Below are 14,314 nucleotides of genomic sequence, written 5' to 3'. Positions count from 1 at the left end.
CCCGAATTCACACAAAAGTGCTCGCCACCCCATAGCGGTCCAAGCAATTTTGGATGAATTGCTGGTAGTTTCAGTCCTCGAAGGGTGTGAGATTGGTGGTAGCTGCCAGCATTGAAACGCTGCGGCAACAGCACATTGCAACCTTTGCAGTTATTTGCTAGGCAGCAGTTTTCTACCCTTACTGCTGATCTAACGCTGATTATGTTAGCCCACTTCTTTTATAAGGGGAAGCAATGAAAACCCCTTTCTTCAGCAAAAAAGGTGTGATCACTGTTTCATAAATAGACCCCTTTGTGTATTAATAATGGGTGACAGACATAGCATCCTCCTAAATTCGATTGAAGACAAATCCAATTGGCCATTGTGTGAAAGTGAAGAGTCTTTCACCTCTCACTGCCATAAGGAGGCTTCCTACCTGTGCCACCTGCTGTCGCTGAGTGCCAGGCCTCCCGGGAACAGAGAAATGGATCAGCTGGCCAGCCAGTGACTACATGCAGGCACTGCGCCTGTCACTATACAGGAGGTACTACTACCTGCTGCTGGGGGGGACAGTAATGTGGGTGAGACAGGGTGCACAGTACATAGCAGCCAGTCTCCTGCCTACTCTACAGCACTCCTTTCCCGAACCTGCCCATTAGCGCTCATTGTTACTCCTCTCCATCCCATGCTAATCTCCTCACATGATTGGTTCTCATTCGCTGACGCTTTGAACAACAAAGGTGGAGTCGAGAAGGAAAAAAATAGATTAAAAAGCTCCATATAGCCCAGGAGGCAGCAGCAGGGAGAGAGCAGCAATATAGGGGCATATAATCCCGAGCATGGCTCTTCCCGTGCCTGAGCGCTGCCAGTGAGGCGGACCCGCAGCATCGCCACTTATTAAATTACTTCTCCCTGCCCGAGGAGGCTCTGACACCGCCATGTACACTGACACCACCATGTCCCCTCTCTCTGTGCTGGGTGTGTGGGGTGAGCGGGAGAGGATGGATGCAAGGCAGGCAGGGAGGGAGGGTTATGGGCACCAGCTGGAGCCTGTTGCAGAGCGAGGATGGAGGGAGCCCGGCTGATTGGAAGACTGCAAAGGCAAGGAGAGCGATGGAGGCGGGGGGAAGTGCGAGCTCTCTGCGGGGACTGGGTCTAGTCCACGCCCGGGACAGCGCTGCAGAGCTGGCCGTCATTCAAGCGACGCTTCCGAGTAGACCGGAGACACAGCCTCCAGAGCCGCAGACCGCTAGGCAGGTGGGTAGTAAGGGCTCCAGAAGCCCCCCGGAGCTGGCGGGGCCCCCCTGCCGGGCTGTGTAGGGAGCAGCAGCGGGAGGAGGAGGAGGCGGCTCCCCGCGCTCTGTCTGCCCGCTGCTGCTGCAGCGACGCTGGGCGGGGAGAAGGAGCAGGCAGCGCCCCCCCTCCCCTGGAGCTCGCCATTACCCAGGGGCTGCTGCAGCTGCTTTGTCTCCTAGATCCGGACACGGAGCTCCGGCTGCAGCTTTGTCTCCGGGAGAACGGATCGGGGTAAGTGCTGCGGCCGCGGCCGGCTCCCGGGTATGGGAACCCGGGGAACATTCCCTGCATCGTCCCTTTCTCAGCAGCAGCCCCACACCCGGACCGGGGCTTCCACACACCGGAGGGCGGGGTGGCAGCTGCTGGGAAGCCGAGGAATCGGCTCCCCGAGGTCACCTCCAGGGACCGGGTATAGGCGGCTTGCCTTACCCGGCTCATAGGCGCCTGATCCCGGTTACTCTCCCCGCCTCGCCCCGCTACCCGGTTACCGAGTATTTCCCATTGATCGCCTTATTTCTAGATTATTAGCAGCGATCAGTGAGCTGCCGACCGGAGCTACCCGGTGCCGGTCACGGAGTGGGGACCGGGAGATCCCTACTCGTTCTCGGATCAGTGACCGGGGCTTGTGCCCGCGGGTCTCCTCCTCCTCCCAGCCCCGGGAGTCTCTTGTTTTTCTCGGCAAGGCTGCTAGTTCCGAGGCGGGTCTGGTGAGGTCGCTCTGCAGCGAGTCCCGGGCTCCTCCTCCTCCCTGCAGCCGGAAGGTGAGGCCGGACAGCTGGCTGTGCTGCTAGGGGAGAAGGAGGTCGGATAGCCGGGAGCGCCGCTGAGCACCAGGTGCCCGATCACAGGCATCCGCCGGGAGGCCGCCAGCACTGGAGGTGAGGGGGATAGGTAATGCCCGGGGGGAGGGGAGCACCCACGAGGTAGAGCCGGCCGGGTCCTCATGCGTTCGAACCGGGAAAATGCGAGGGGGCGTCCGGACCGGGTGTTCCGGAAGACACGTGGGGGAGGCGAGACGCGGATGACCGGAGAGAGAAACCCGGGCACTGGGGGAGCAGAGGCCGCGATTATCGCACAGGGCAGGCGGCCGCAGCGGTTACGGATCGGTCAGTGCGGGGCTGCAAGCAGTGCGGGAAGCCTGGGGGCAGGCAGGCGGCCAGTAGGGAGGGTATCGTCGGCTTGTTGTAGGACTGAAGCGGAATCCCGGTGCAGGTGTGGCAGGGCACGGAAGCGGTTGATTACCCGGGATGAGAAGGCTCTCCGTGTCACGGTGCTGGGAGCGGCAACTAATAACTCGCCTTACCCCATAACCGTGCTAGAGTATCGGGGGCCAGTGTGATCCGCCCGGGGAGGAGGCGGGATGTGAGCGCGGTGTGGCCGCTCGTACGGATACCCTCCCCGTTGGCGGCTCGGTGTACTCCGGGGAATCCCTGACACTACGCCGGCTATTAGTACACCGTCCCCGGTCAGCAGGAGACTACAGTCCCTCCCTCCCCACGCATCTGCTTTCCGGATCCCGTCTCCTCCCGGTGCTGGGCGGGTTCTGCGGGGAGAGGCGGCTGGAGCCCCCTGCAGGCAGAATCCGGGAGGATCGGTGACCTACGTCTACCCTTGGGGGGGTATAAGTGGCCAGCGCAGACTGTCAGCCCCGTAATGAGCGCGGATGGCCGCACGCGCCTGTCCCCCTGATACATTATGGCGCATCATGGACTGTATGTGGCGGTGCGGCGTCAGACGTATGGCGCGTGCTGCATATGCCTGGGAATCGCTGGCGATGTGCGCGGAGAGCGTTCCCATTGTTGCCTGATGGCAGCACACGTGCAACAAAAGCTGTAGCTATAACCCCAATACACTTCTTAATAACGGATAATATGTATCACTAATCAGTCACTTTCTAATTATGCATGTATAATTTCTGTTTAGCTGTAGTAAAAAAGACACACATTGATATGTTGCCAATAGCAGCCAATCATAATGTAGTTATTTTATAGAATGTACTAGAGAAATGATAGCTGAAATCTAATTGGTTGCTATGGCCTGTGCAAACACTAGGTGATCCTGGATCTTTGCCAATTGCACAATAGAAAGAATGTCAGTCAGCCGTACACGCTGAACGACATATTGCTTGATAAATTGTTCAGTGGCAACATCCAGGAGCATGCTGTCATTAAATATATCTTGTGATGAACAAAACACGGGAGCGTGCAATAATGCACACACTAGACGATGTGGACTATCTGTCGTTCCAATTCGGCTCAAAACGACATATCGTCTAGTGTGTACCCAGTTTAACTTAGCCACCTGTCCTCTTTGGAAAGTTAATACTAGTTACTGCTTCAAGTAAAGGAATACAGTATATCTTAGGCTGACATTTCCCTCTATATAATATATAAAACAGGTTTACTTAGGTTAGTGTAACCCGTTTAATTGGTACTATTACTTACTGAGGTAACATTTAAAATGCCACTGTTCTGAGCATTAATGGTCAATTTCCGTTCAATTGTGGATTTTTCTGACCATTACAATAGGCAGATTCTGCTGTCGGCTCCATAAGCTGTGAGCTGACATCTGTAGTTAACATGCAGAAGTTGCCAAAACAGGCTGCTGCTGTTTCCTTGCGAATCTGCCCCCAAGTATCCCACATGGAGGAGGCTAACGAGATTGTTCACTGGAGGGGTTTAATATATGGTGTTTGTTGCTTGCAGAGTGTTCCATAGATTGCCCCTGCTCTGCCCTGTCACAGATTCTCCTGGACTCCTTCCTAAGTATCTGCCCTGCAGAGGATGAACGGAGCAGCTGGGGGACAAACACAGAACAAAATGACTGCCCCGAGCGATCAAGGTTAGTAGATTCGAGTGTGGCCCTGCCTGTTGCCACCTGCCTCCTTCCCAGTCCTGTTTAACCTTTAAAAATCACCTTTAGTTCGCTGAGTGTGATGAGTTGGTTGGGAAATGACTCACTCTTGTAGCAATGGTCTGAAGTCTAAAGATATGTACACACTTACACAGTTATACATGAGATAGGATTCGTCTTACAATTACATTTACGATTGAATTGGTGTGTACACACTTTCAGGTTTGTCTGACATTGGGCTTAATTCAAATCTGATCACAGCAGCAAATTTGTTAGCTAATGGGTAAAACCATGTGCACTGCAGGGGGGGGGGGGCAGATATAACATGTGCAGAGAGTGTTTTGGTGGGGTGTGTTCAAACTGAAATCTAAGTTGCAGTGTAAAAATAAAACAGCCAGTATTTACCCTGCACAGAAACAAAATAACCCACCCAAATCTAACCCTCTGCACATGTTATATCTGCCCCCCTGCAGTGCACATGGTTTTGCCCATTAGCTAACAAATTTGCTGCTGCGATCAGATCTGAATTAGACCCATTGTACCGTTGCATTTCATACATTTTATGACTCCCATAAACCAGATTTGCATATACGACTGGTTTTCTTAAGCTAAAACATAATTGTAGGCGCATACATACTCTTAAAATATCTCCTCAAAAGGTTGTGAATCTTGAGACTGGCCTATCACGCTCAGAGTCTAACACTGACAGCAGATTCACTCTGCCATCTCTTTTCATATACTTTCTCTTTCTTTACTTACGACAGCTGGGTACATTACACCATCAGGCACCCTAATTACACTAGTATTAAGCTAGTGCACCCAAGTGCCTTATCTGACACGCGTATTGGTTGGGTTAATACCCCCATTAAGACCTTGGACACCGGCAGCCGGTACTTATCATGCGAGTTTTATCATTCAATTATTGTTAATTATTAATAATCATTACTGATTATACTGTAGTACTGCACTATATTATTTAACATCAGCTAATTTACTGCTATCAAGCTTGATTATTACTTTGATGCCTTTTGACCACTGAACATTACTGTCATATTAATAAAAGTTAATTTTTAGATGAACTTTCTGATTTTCTCATATGTCAATCTAAGATAAGAGTGCGCCCACAAAAGAGTCTCTTTTTTTTTCTCCCTTTGTTGAATCTTGTGATCTGTCAGACGATTTTACCCACTTTATAAATACTTTTCAGTCTATGTGCAAGTATGATTTTGTTCAACCTGTTAAGGTGTGTACACACGGTGAGATTCGGACTTATCCGATTCTCACTGTGCGACGGGGGGCCGGGTCGGCACTTAGCCAGTATCGCAAGCACATAATGAGTGTGCTTGCGATCCTGGTTCTGTGCGATTTTGGCTAAGTGTCAATCCTGACTATCTCTTCTATAGAGAGAGTCAGGATTGACTTGCCTGCACAGCCTATTTTTTCGGCCGATGCCGCGCATCTGATCGGGATCGCAAGGTGACTGTCACCTTGCGATCTGCACTATCTCTTCTTCCGATTCTGACTATATAGTCAGAATCGGAAGAAAAGATCTTACCGTGTGTACACGCCTTCAGTATTGTTTTCTGATGCAGTTGTATTATTATTATTATTATTATTACCGTATATACTCGAGTATAAGCCGAGTTTTTCAGCACATTTTTTGTGCTGAAAAAGCTCCCCCTCGGCTTATACTCGAGTGATGCTCCCGGAGTCCTGTGCAGGAGCAGAGCGCAGGGAGCAGCCATGAGGGAAGTAGGAGGAGGAGGGAGGGAGGGGGGCTCGGGAGCCGCAGCAGCGCACTGTAATTGGTGCATCAACCAGTGACGCTGCTGCAGCCATTCTTCTCCCTCTCCATGCTCGCTGAAGCACCGCCGCGCCGCCCGGCTCCTCAGCCGCTGCGTTCTGTCCCAAGGCCGGCCACCGCTGCCCGCACCGCCTGCCGCTGCCTACACTCCCGTGCCCCGTCATTGATGGTGAGTAGAGACAGGCTACGGGTGGGATCGCGGGTGTGTCGGGGGGGGGGGGGTCGCGGGGTAGTTGGGGGCTGGGCATATCTGGCACTGAGGGCATACGGTATCTGGCACTGTGGGGGCATATGTAGCACTGTGGGGGCAGATCTGGCACTATGAGGGCATATGTGGCACTATGGTGGATTATCTGGCAGTATGAGGGCATATGTGGCACTATGGGGGATTATCTGGCAGTATGAGGGCATATGTGGCACTGTGGGGGCATATGTGGCACTGTGGGGGCATATCTGGCACTATGAGGGCATATCTGGCACTGTGGGGGATTATCTGGCAGTATGAGGGCATATCTGGCTCTATGAGGGCATATCTGGATATATGAGGGCATATCTGGCACTGTGGGAGCATATCTGGCACCGTGGGGGAATATGTGTATCTGGCAATGTGGGGGCATATCTGGCACTATGAGGGCAAATATCTGGCACCATGGGGGCATATTTAGCACTGTGAGGGTATATCTGGCACTGGGGGGCATATCTGGCAGTATGAGGGCTGTGTACGGCTAGAGCTGCATTTCCCACCCTAGGCTTATACTCGAGTCAATAAGTTTTCCCAGTTTTTTTGGGGAAAATTAGGTGCCTCAGCTTATATTCGGGTCGACTTATACTCGAGTATATTCGGTACATTTTATTTATAAGGCGCCACATGTGTTTCGCAGCGCCGTACAAAGGACAGTACAGGGGACAAAACATTTCATTACAGTAAATAAATAACAGAAATAGAGTACAGGTAACAGAGCACCACACATTCTCAAGACATAGTACAGCTAAGATGTAAGTATTGAGGGAGTGATCATCGTACTACTAGAGGCTGGTGGTCATAGATGGAGATGAGCCTTTACTAGCAGGATAAAGATGGTCGTTGAGTAGGGGAGAGCTGTGAGTGAAATGTGTTGAGACGAGGGCTTAGATAACAAGAGGAAAGAGGGCCCTGCTCTGAAGAGCTAACAATCTATTGGGGAGGGGCGACAGACAGATGACAAGAGGTGCAGGCAAGTGGGAGGTAGCCTGATGGCAGTATGCAAGCAAAGCTGAGATGTTCACGGCATGAGGCAGGGGGGTGGAGGCGCGGCTTCAGCTCTGGGTTATGCATCAGAAGGGTACGCTTTGATGAATAGGTGGGTTTTTAGTGCCCGTTTGAAGCTTTGCAAGGTTGGGGAGAGTCTAATGGAGCGGGGGAGTGCGTTCCACTGAAGGGGTGCAGCACGGGCAAAATCCTGAACTCGTGCGTGGGAAACAGTGACCAGGGCGATGGAGAGGCGACGGTCATTAGTCGACCGTAGGGGGCGGGAAGGAGTATGAAGGGAAAGGAGGTTGGAGATGTAGGGAGCAGTGGAATTAGAGATGGCCTTGTATGTGAGGGTGAGGAGTTTGAAGAGGATTCTGTAGGGGAATGGGAGCCAGTGTAGATTTTGTTGAAGGAGAGTGGCAGATGTGGTGCGGCGGGAGAGGAAGATAAGCCTAGCTGCGGAGTTCAGGACAGATTGGAGGGGAGCAAGATGGGAGCAAGCGAGGCCAGTGAGGAGGACATTGCAGTAGTCAAGTCGTGAGATGACCAGTGAGTGGATGATGAGTTTAGTTGCACTCTGGGAGAGATATGGCCTGATACGAGCAATGTTGCGTAGCTGGAAATGACAGGATTGTGCCAGAGCTTGGATGTGGGGTGTAAAGGAGAGGGAGGAGTCAAGAGTGACGCCCAGGCAGCGGAGTTGGGGAACGGGGGAGATGGTGGTGTTGTCAACAATGATGGAGATATTGGTTGGGGGTGTTGCTCTGGATGGGGGGAAGATGATGAGTTCCGTTTTGTCCATGTTGAGCTTTAGAGAGCGTTCAGACATCCAGGAGGAGATTGCAGAGAGGCAGCTGGAAACCTGAGAGAGGACAGAGGGGGACAGATCAGGAGATGAGAGGTAGAGTTGTGTGTCATCAGCATAGAGGTGGTATTGAAGGCCAAATGAGTTAATGAGCGCACCCAGGGAAGAGGTATACAGGGAGAACAGAAGGGGTCCAAGGACAGAACCCTGAGGGACACCAACAGGAAGGATGGAAGGGTGTGAGGTGGTGCTTGAGGCAGACACAGAGAAGGAGCGGTTAGTGAGGTAAGAAGAAAACCAGTCAAGGACAGTGCTAGAGAGGCCAGCGTTTTGGAGTGTGCTGAGGAGGAGAGGATGATCTACGGTGTCAAAGGCAGCAGAGAGGTCCAGAAGGATGAGCAGAGAGAAGTGGCCCCTGGATTTGGCCGAAAGCAGGTCATTGGTGACTTTCACCAGGGCAGTCTCAGTTGAGTGGAGTGGGCGAAAGCCAGATTGTAGTGGATCGAGGATGGAGTTGTCAGAGAGGTAGCTTGTGAGACGGCTGTAGACTAGTCGTTCAAGTAATTTGGAGGCGAAAGGGAGAAGAGAGATGGGGCGGTAGTTAGTGGGTGATGAGGGGTCGAGGTTGGGTTTTTTGAGAATAGGTGAGACCAGAGCATGTTTGAATGGTGAGGGGAAGATGCCGGTGGAGAGGGTCAGGTTAAAGAGGTGAGCAAGGTGGGAGCAGGCAGTGGGGGAGAGGGAGCGGAGAAGACGGGAGGGGAGGGGGTCCAGGGGGCAGGTCGTGGGGGGGGGGGGGGAGGATAAGATGAGGGAGTGGACTTCCTTTTCTGAAGTCGGATGGAAGGAGGACAGGGTGGGATAGATGGAGGGGAGGGTTAGAGGGGGCAGGGGGGTAGCAGAGGGGTGACGGCGGGAGATGTCGTGTCGGATATCTTCAATTTTGGAGATGAAGAAGGAGGCAAAGTCAGTGGCAGTGAGGGAGGATGGGAGGGGAGAAGGAGGGGGGCGAAGGAGAGTGTTGAAAGTTTCAAAGAGACGGCGTGGACAGGAGGACTGAGAAGAGATGAGTGCTTGGAAAAAGGATTGCTTGGCGAGGGAAAGAGCAGAGCTGTAGGAGGAGAGAATAAACTTGAAATGGAGGAAGTCCGCCAGAGAGTGAGATCTCCTCCAGGAGCGTTCAGCGGAGCGTGAGCATTTTTGTAAGAAACTTGTTAGTTTGGTGTGCCAGGGTTGAGGTTTGGAGCGGCGGAGGGGGACAGAGGAGAGGGGGGCCACAGAGTCGAGAGCAGCGGTTAGGGAAGAGTTATAGAAGGTGGCTGCCTGGTTGGGACAAGTCATAGTGGAAAGAGGAGAGAGGGAAGTCTCGAGGGAGGACATGAAAGTGGGGTTGAGAGAACCAAGATTGCGTCTGGTGGTGGTGGGTCTGGGCGTGGAGAGGAGGAGGGAGGATGAGAGGGTGAAAGAAAGCAGATGGTGGTCAGAGAGAGGGAAGGGAGAGTTTGAGAAATCAGAGAGATCACATCGGTGGGTGAAGACAAGGTCGAGGGAGTGGCCGAGATTGTGTATCCTAAACCCACATATTCTACATAATGCTGAATACAAGTGTGATTTCTTGGATTTTTTTTATTTTTTTAGTTAATTACAGTAACAAAAACAATGAGATCAATGAAAGTCTAAAGAGAGAGAATAAATTAGTGACAGAGTTAACTATCGGGAAGACCTGACTTATTTTTGCTTGCAACAACGAGCAACGTTTTCCAGCTGTTGTTATCCGCAATGTGCGCAACCACCCATTGCTTGCATTTAATTGAATCGTCTCGTAAGACTATAGAGCCTAATCCCGGAATGTTTTTCCTTCAATCTTTGCAGACCTGTGGTCCCAAGAGGACATGCTTACCCTCATTGAAACGATTAAGACAACACTGCCTGCACAGGACAACACAAAGTACAAGACCACAGAGTCCCACTTGGACTGGGACAAGCTGGCGTTTAAGAATTACACTGGCCTAATGTGTCGCCGAAAGTGGATTGAGATCTCCTATGAGGTGGGGAAAGCTGTTAACAGGATCTTATTTATGCGTTAGAACCAATCCTATATAGCAGCAACTTTTGCAAGTGTTCTATAGCTTACAAGTGCACTAGTTGGCTAAATTTGTTTATAGTTAAAAGGAATTAACACACCACTAATGAATGTTATGTATACTAGAAGTCCCATTGGATTTGCACAGCTTGCACATAAGTGTAAAAAGCGCTTGGCCAGCCTTGCACCCTTATATGGACATGGAACGTTATGATTTCTAACATGTATTGTATATTTTTATTTGTCATATAGTGTAGTTTATTTTTCAAAGAAAAATGAGCAATATAAAAATGTGGCATACTGAAGAAGCTTTCCTAAAATATGCATTGTACTTATGTATAAGTAGAATTGACAGATGGATGTGTAAATTCCGAGTGTTTGAGAGTAAAGAAATATCTATTGTCATGAACTGTCTGGCCTGATGCCATCTAGAGGATGCTACTGGGTACTACAGAAAAATGTATAAGCTGAAAGGAAAAAGGGATTGCAAATAGCTAGTCTTCCTATGAGTTCACGCTGTGGAGGATTTCCATTCACAGTGATGCCCGTGAAGTGCCTCCTGATTGGTTGAGCGAACATACTTTCCAACCAATATCTTTTCTAATTATAAAATATATTTACCATAATAGATGGTACTGTGTGCGGGAGGATATGGCAGTGATGTTTGGTGGCACATCGTTATAAATTGAATCCTCTACCTATTTTTAATACTGTAAACACTGTGAAAATGATAATAATACTGTTTTTATATAGCACATTTCTCCAATAAATATGACCAAATTTGTATCTACAGGAATGCACACGTGGAAAGGAACAGTTTTGTCCAATCTATATAATAAACTTTCTTTAAGCCAAGTTGAAGGGACTTTTACGTAGATGTGTTTACTCTTATTGCATGTAGTCAAATTACTAACAAACTAATACAATGTCGTCTGCAGATCAGAAAGTTTCGAACACTTACAGAGTTGATTCTGGATGCAGAGGAACATGTAAAGAACCCATACAAAGGAAAGAAACTGAAGGTGAGTAGTGATGTTTCTGGGTACAGCAGATATTCTAGCATATATTTGCCCACAAGTACACTGGAGCTTTGGCAAAAGAGTAATGTGACTCACTGTGCAGCAAACAAAGATAGGCAAATCACTGTGGATGTAGTAACTGCTTTTTATATGAAGGTGTACTTGTGTAAATCTTGCATTAGTTTGCTAGGAGCCATACTCCATTGCATGTGATATCCAGGGCTCTGTACCTTTCACTATCTAACTTTCTGTGGCACCCTGACTGCTTCCATCCTGATATTTATGTCATGACTCTGGCCCTGTCACATGAAGCACTGGTCTCACTAGCATAATCACACAACAGGACAGGTTACTACCTCCCACAAGATTAGCACGCCCATCTACGGAAATATTTAGTGCTTTTGTGAACATTCCAATGATCTAATTGTCTGCAGGTTGGTCTATCCTTGCTCACTTACGTACAGGTAATTGTGGGCAATGTACAGTTGTGTGTATGCATAATACCTAGTGTTCTGTACAAATGTGGTAAAAGTGAATAAAAGTAAAAATAAAAGTAAAAAAGTAAAATAAAAATAAAATTAATTAAAAATAATAAATACAGTTAAGGTGGGGAAGGGAAAGGGGGGGAGGGGAGTGCAATGTTTACAGCTCCTCTGTTGATGTTTTGTTGGAGCTTTAAGACACTTATTCAGCAGGTAGGAAAGAACAGTCTATTCAAATAAACTATGCCTATCTTACCCTGCTTCTTCTTCTCTTATGTGGCCGTGACTGGGAGTAACTTCCGGTAACGCTGCTGTTATTGGCGGTGGTGTTACTGTTGCTGGGTAAGCTAGCCTCTCCTGTATGTTAGGCTGTGGCTGCTACCCGAGTCCTCTTCCACTTGCCGTGCTGTGGCCGCTGTTCTGTCCGATCCGCCGTAAACGAAAGTTCGGATCTTCACTTCCGGTAGTTCGACTGCTGGCGGCGGCGGTACTGGCGTCCTTTGTGTCTGCTCCTTCTTACTCCTTTAACGCGGTTCGAATCCAAATCCAGATTCTTTCTCAAGGAGGTGAACCTCCTTGAGAAAGAATCTGGATTTGGATTCGAAACGCGTTAAAGGAGTAAGAAGGAGAAGACACAAAGGACGCCAGTACCGCCGCCGCCAGCAGTCGAACTACCGGAAGTGAAGATCCGAACTTTCGTTTACGGCGGATCGGACAGAACAGCGGCCACAGCACGGCAAGTGGAAGAGGACTCGGGTAGCAGCCACAGCCTAACATACAGGAGAGGCTAGCTTACCCAGCAACAGTAACACCACCGCCAATAACAGCAGCGTTACCGGAAGTTACTCCCAGTCACGGCCACATAAGAGAAGAAGAAGCAGGGTAAGATAGGGATAGTTTATTTGAATAGACTGTTCTTTCCTACCTGCTGAATAAGTGTCTTAAAGCTCCAACAAAACATCAAAAGAGGAGCTGTAAACATTGCACTCCCCTCCCCCCCCTTTCCCTTCTCCACCTTAACTGTATTTATTTTTACTTTTATTTTTATTTTTAATTTTACTTTTATTTTTACTTTTATTCACTTTTACCACATTTTTTACACATTTGTAAAGAACACTACTCATTAGCACACACAGCGCTCGGTCCAAGAAAATCTCCAATATTGCACCTCGAAATAACCTGAGCAGCTTTTTCTCACAGCGCAGCAAACTATACAAATTTTCCCTCTTGTATGCATAATACGTCTGTTTTCAGATATGTATTAAGGATAGAACTGATGAGGAAGACGGCTGTGAAGCCAAGCTGATGGGTAGTGGCGGCACGGTTGCATAGATGCGTACAACTGTGCATATGGGTGAATTTACATATATAGGGGCTGCTTCAGCAAGCACAGGCATTGTGTCTTTGTATGCAGTGGCTGTGCTGAAAAATGTAACACCCACAGGACACCCACTGCTAGTTTCTGTGACCTGCTGCTGCGTCCAGACACCGCATCGGATCACCACCACAAAAAATTGGGCAGGAATTGTCCATCTGAGTAAACCTAAGGTTACTCCTAATGGCCGCCACATCTCCGTTGCTGAGATCAGTAAACCTGTGTTGGAAGACGCAGTCTCTGACTTTGCCACTCCCACAAAATGGAGGAGACATGCCTCCATCTTGTACAACGGTCCCCATCTCCTCCCCCAACGGTGATGTGTCTGGAGCCGCAGCGGAACTTGCATAGTGCGGTTCTGGCGCAGTCAACTGAAGTGTCTGCAGCTGATTTAAAGTAATAATTTATTACTTTTCTATCAAGGAGAAAGGACTAGTAACTTGATGCATTTTTTCTATTACAACTTTTCAGAAACATCCTGAATTTCCCAAGAAGCCCCTGACACCCTATTTTCGCTTCTTTATGGAGAAGAGAGCAAAATATGCAAAGTTACATCCAGAAATGAGTAACTTGGACCTAACCAAGATTCTGTCCAAAAAATATAAAGAGCTTCCAGAGAAAAAGAAGGTAGAGTATGAGATGGCGTGTAAGATGTCTACAAGAGAGGTGGTAGGGTTGGGTAAAAAGGACAGAAATAGAAAAATGAAGGATTTGCTGCCGCCTAACCTGACCCCAGATTTCCTGTTTTCTTTCCAGAATAAATACATTGATGATTTCCAGAGAGAGAAGCAAGTTTTTGAGGGCAACATGGCCAAGTTCAGGTGATTAATGTTCATTTATGTTTCATGGCATTTGGTTATCTTATTCTTTCTCCCACCCACCTCCCATAATTCTCCTCTTATGTCTACAGAGAAGAACATCCTGATCTTGTGCAGACCACAAAGAAATCTGATGTCCCAGAAAAACCTAAGACCCCTCAGCAGCTGTGGCTCAACCATGAGAAGAAGGTCTATCTCAAACTAAAGCCTGATGTAAGTGCAAATAAAATACATCACGCATCATACCATGTTGTCCATGTATATCACCTTTGATTTTTAGAATAGCTGTTGGTGACCAAGCCTAAACAATAATTTTTATTGATGGGCCATTTAAAACCTTAAATTCTGGAAATCCTATATTTCTGAATTGCTATTTATAAACAGCCATTAAACATGGCAGCTGACCTTGCCAACAGTTTACTAAAACTTCCTAAGTTTACAGTCTTAGGCACAGCGACTGTTTTGTTCAGCTTGTGGCTCCAAGACCGCATTGTACAGTGTTTGAAATGGAACATTATACATTTCTTTAGTGGAATGCCCAGCATTTCCACATTATAGAGGTAGTTCCT

The 14,314-nt window shown here is 48.7% G+C and overlaps 1 protein-coding gene across 9 annotated transcripts in view; it reads left to right on the top strand.

The window, feature by feature from the left end:
- Nucleotides 1-1,064: 1,064 nt before the first annotated feature.
- The window catches only part of LOC135055637 (nucleolar transcription factor 1-B-like), a 54,644-nt gene continuing 41,394 nt past the window's right edge, over nucleotides 1,065-14,314 (top strand). Inside the window, exons 1-7 of one of the 9 annotated variants that reach the window (XM_063959927.1) lie at nucleotides 1,065-1,236; nucleotides 4,019-4,116; nucleotides 9,841-10,016; nucleotides 10,990-11,073; nucleotides 13,399-13,554; nucleotides 13,684-13,748; nucleotides 13,838-13,958. In XM_063959927.1, coding sequence (XP_063815997.1) covers nucleotides 4,059-4,116; nucleotides 9,841-10,016; nucleotides 10,990-11,073; nucleotides 13,399-13,554; nucleotides 13,684-13,748; nucleotides 13,838-13,958 — 660 coding nt within the window. In that variant the 5' untranslated portion in view covers nucleotides 1,065-1,236; nucleotides 4,019-4,058. The other 8 variants (XM_063959924.1, XM_063959925.1, XM_063959922.1 and 5 more) reach the window with 8 other exon arrangements.

This window comes from Pseudophryne corroboree, chromosome 3 (genome assembly GCF_028390025.1).
Source record: "Pseudophryne corroboree isolate aPseCor3 chromosome 3, aPseCor3.hap2, whole genome shotgun sequence".
Lineage (NCBI taxonomy): Eukaryota > Metazoa > Chordata > Amphibia > Anura > Myobatrachidae > Pseudophryne > Pseudophryne corroboree.
This window is presented reverse-complemented; position numbering and strand designations above follow the sequence as displayed.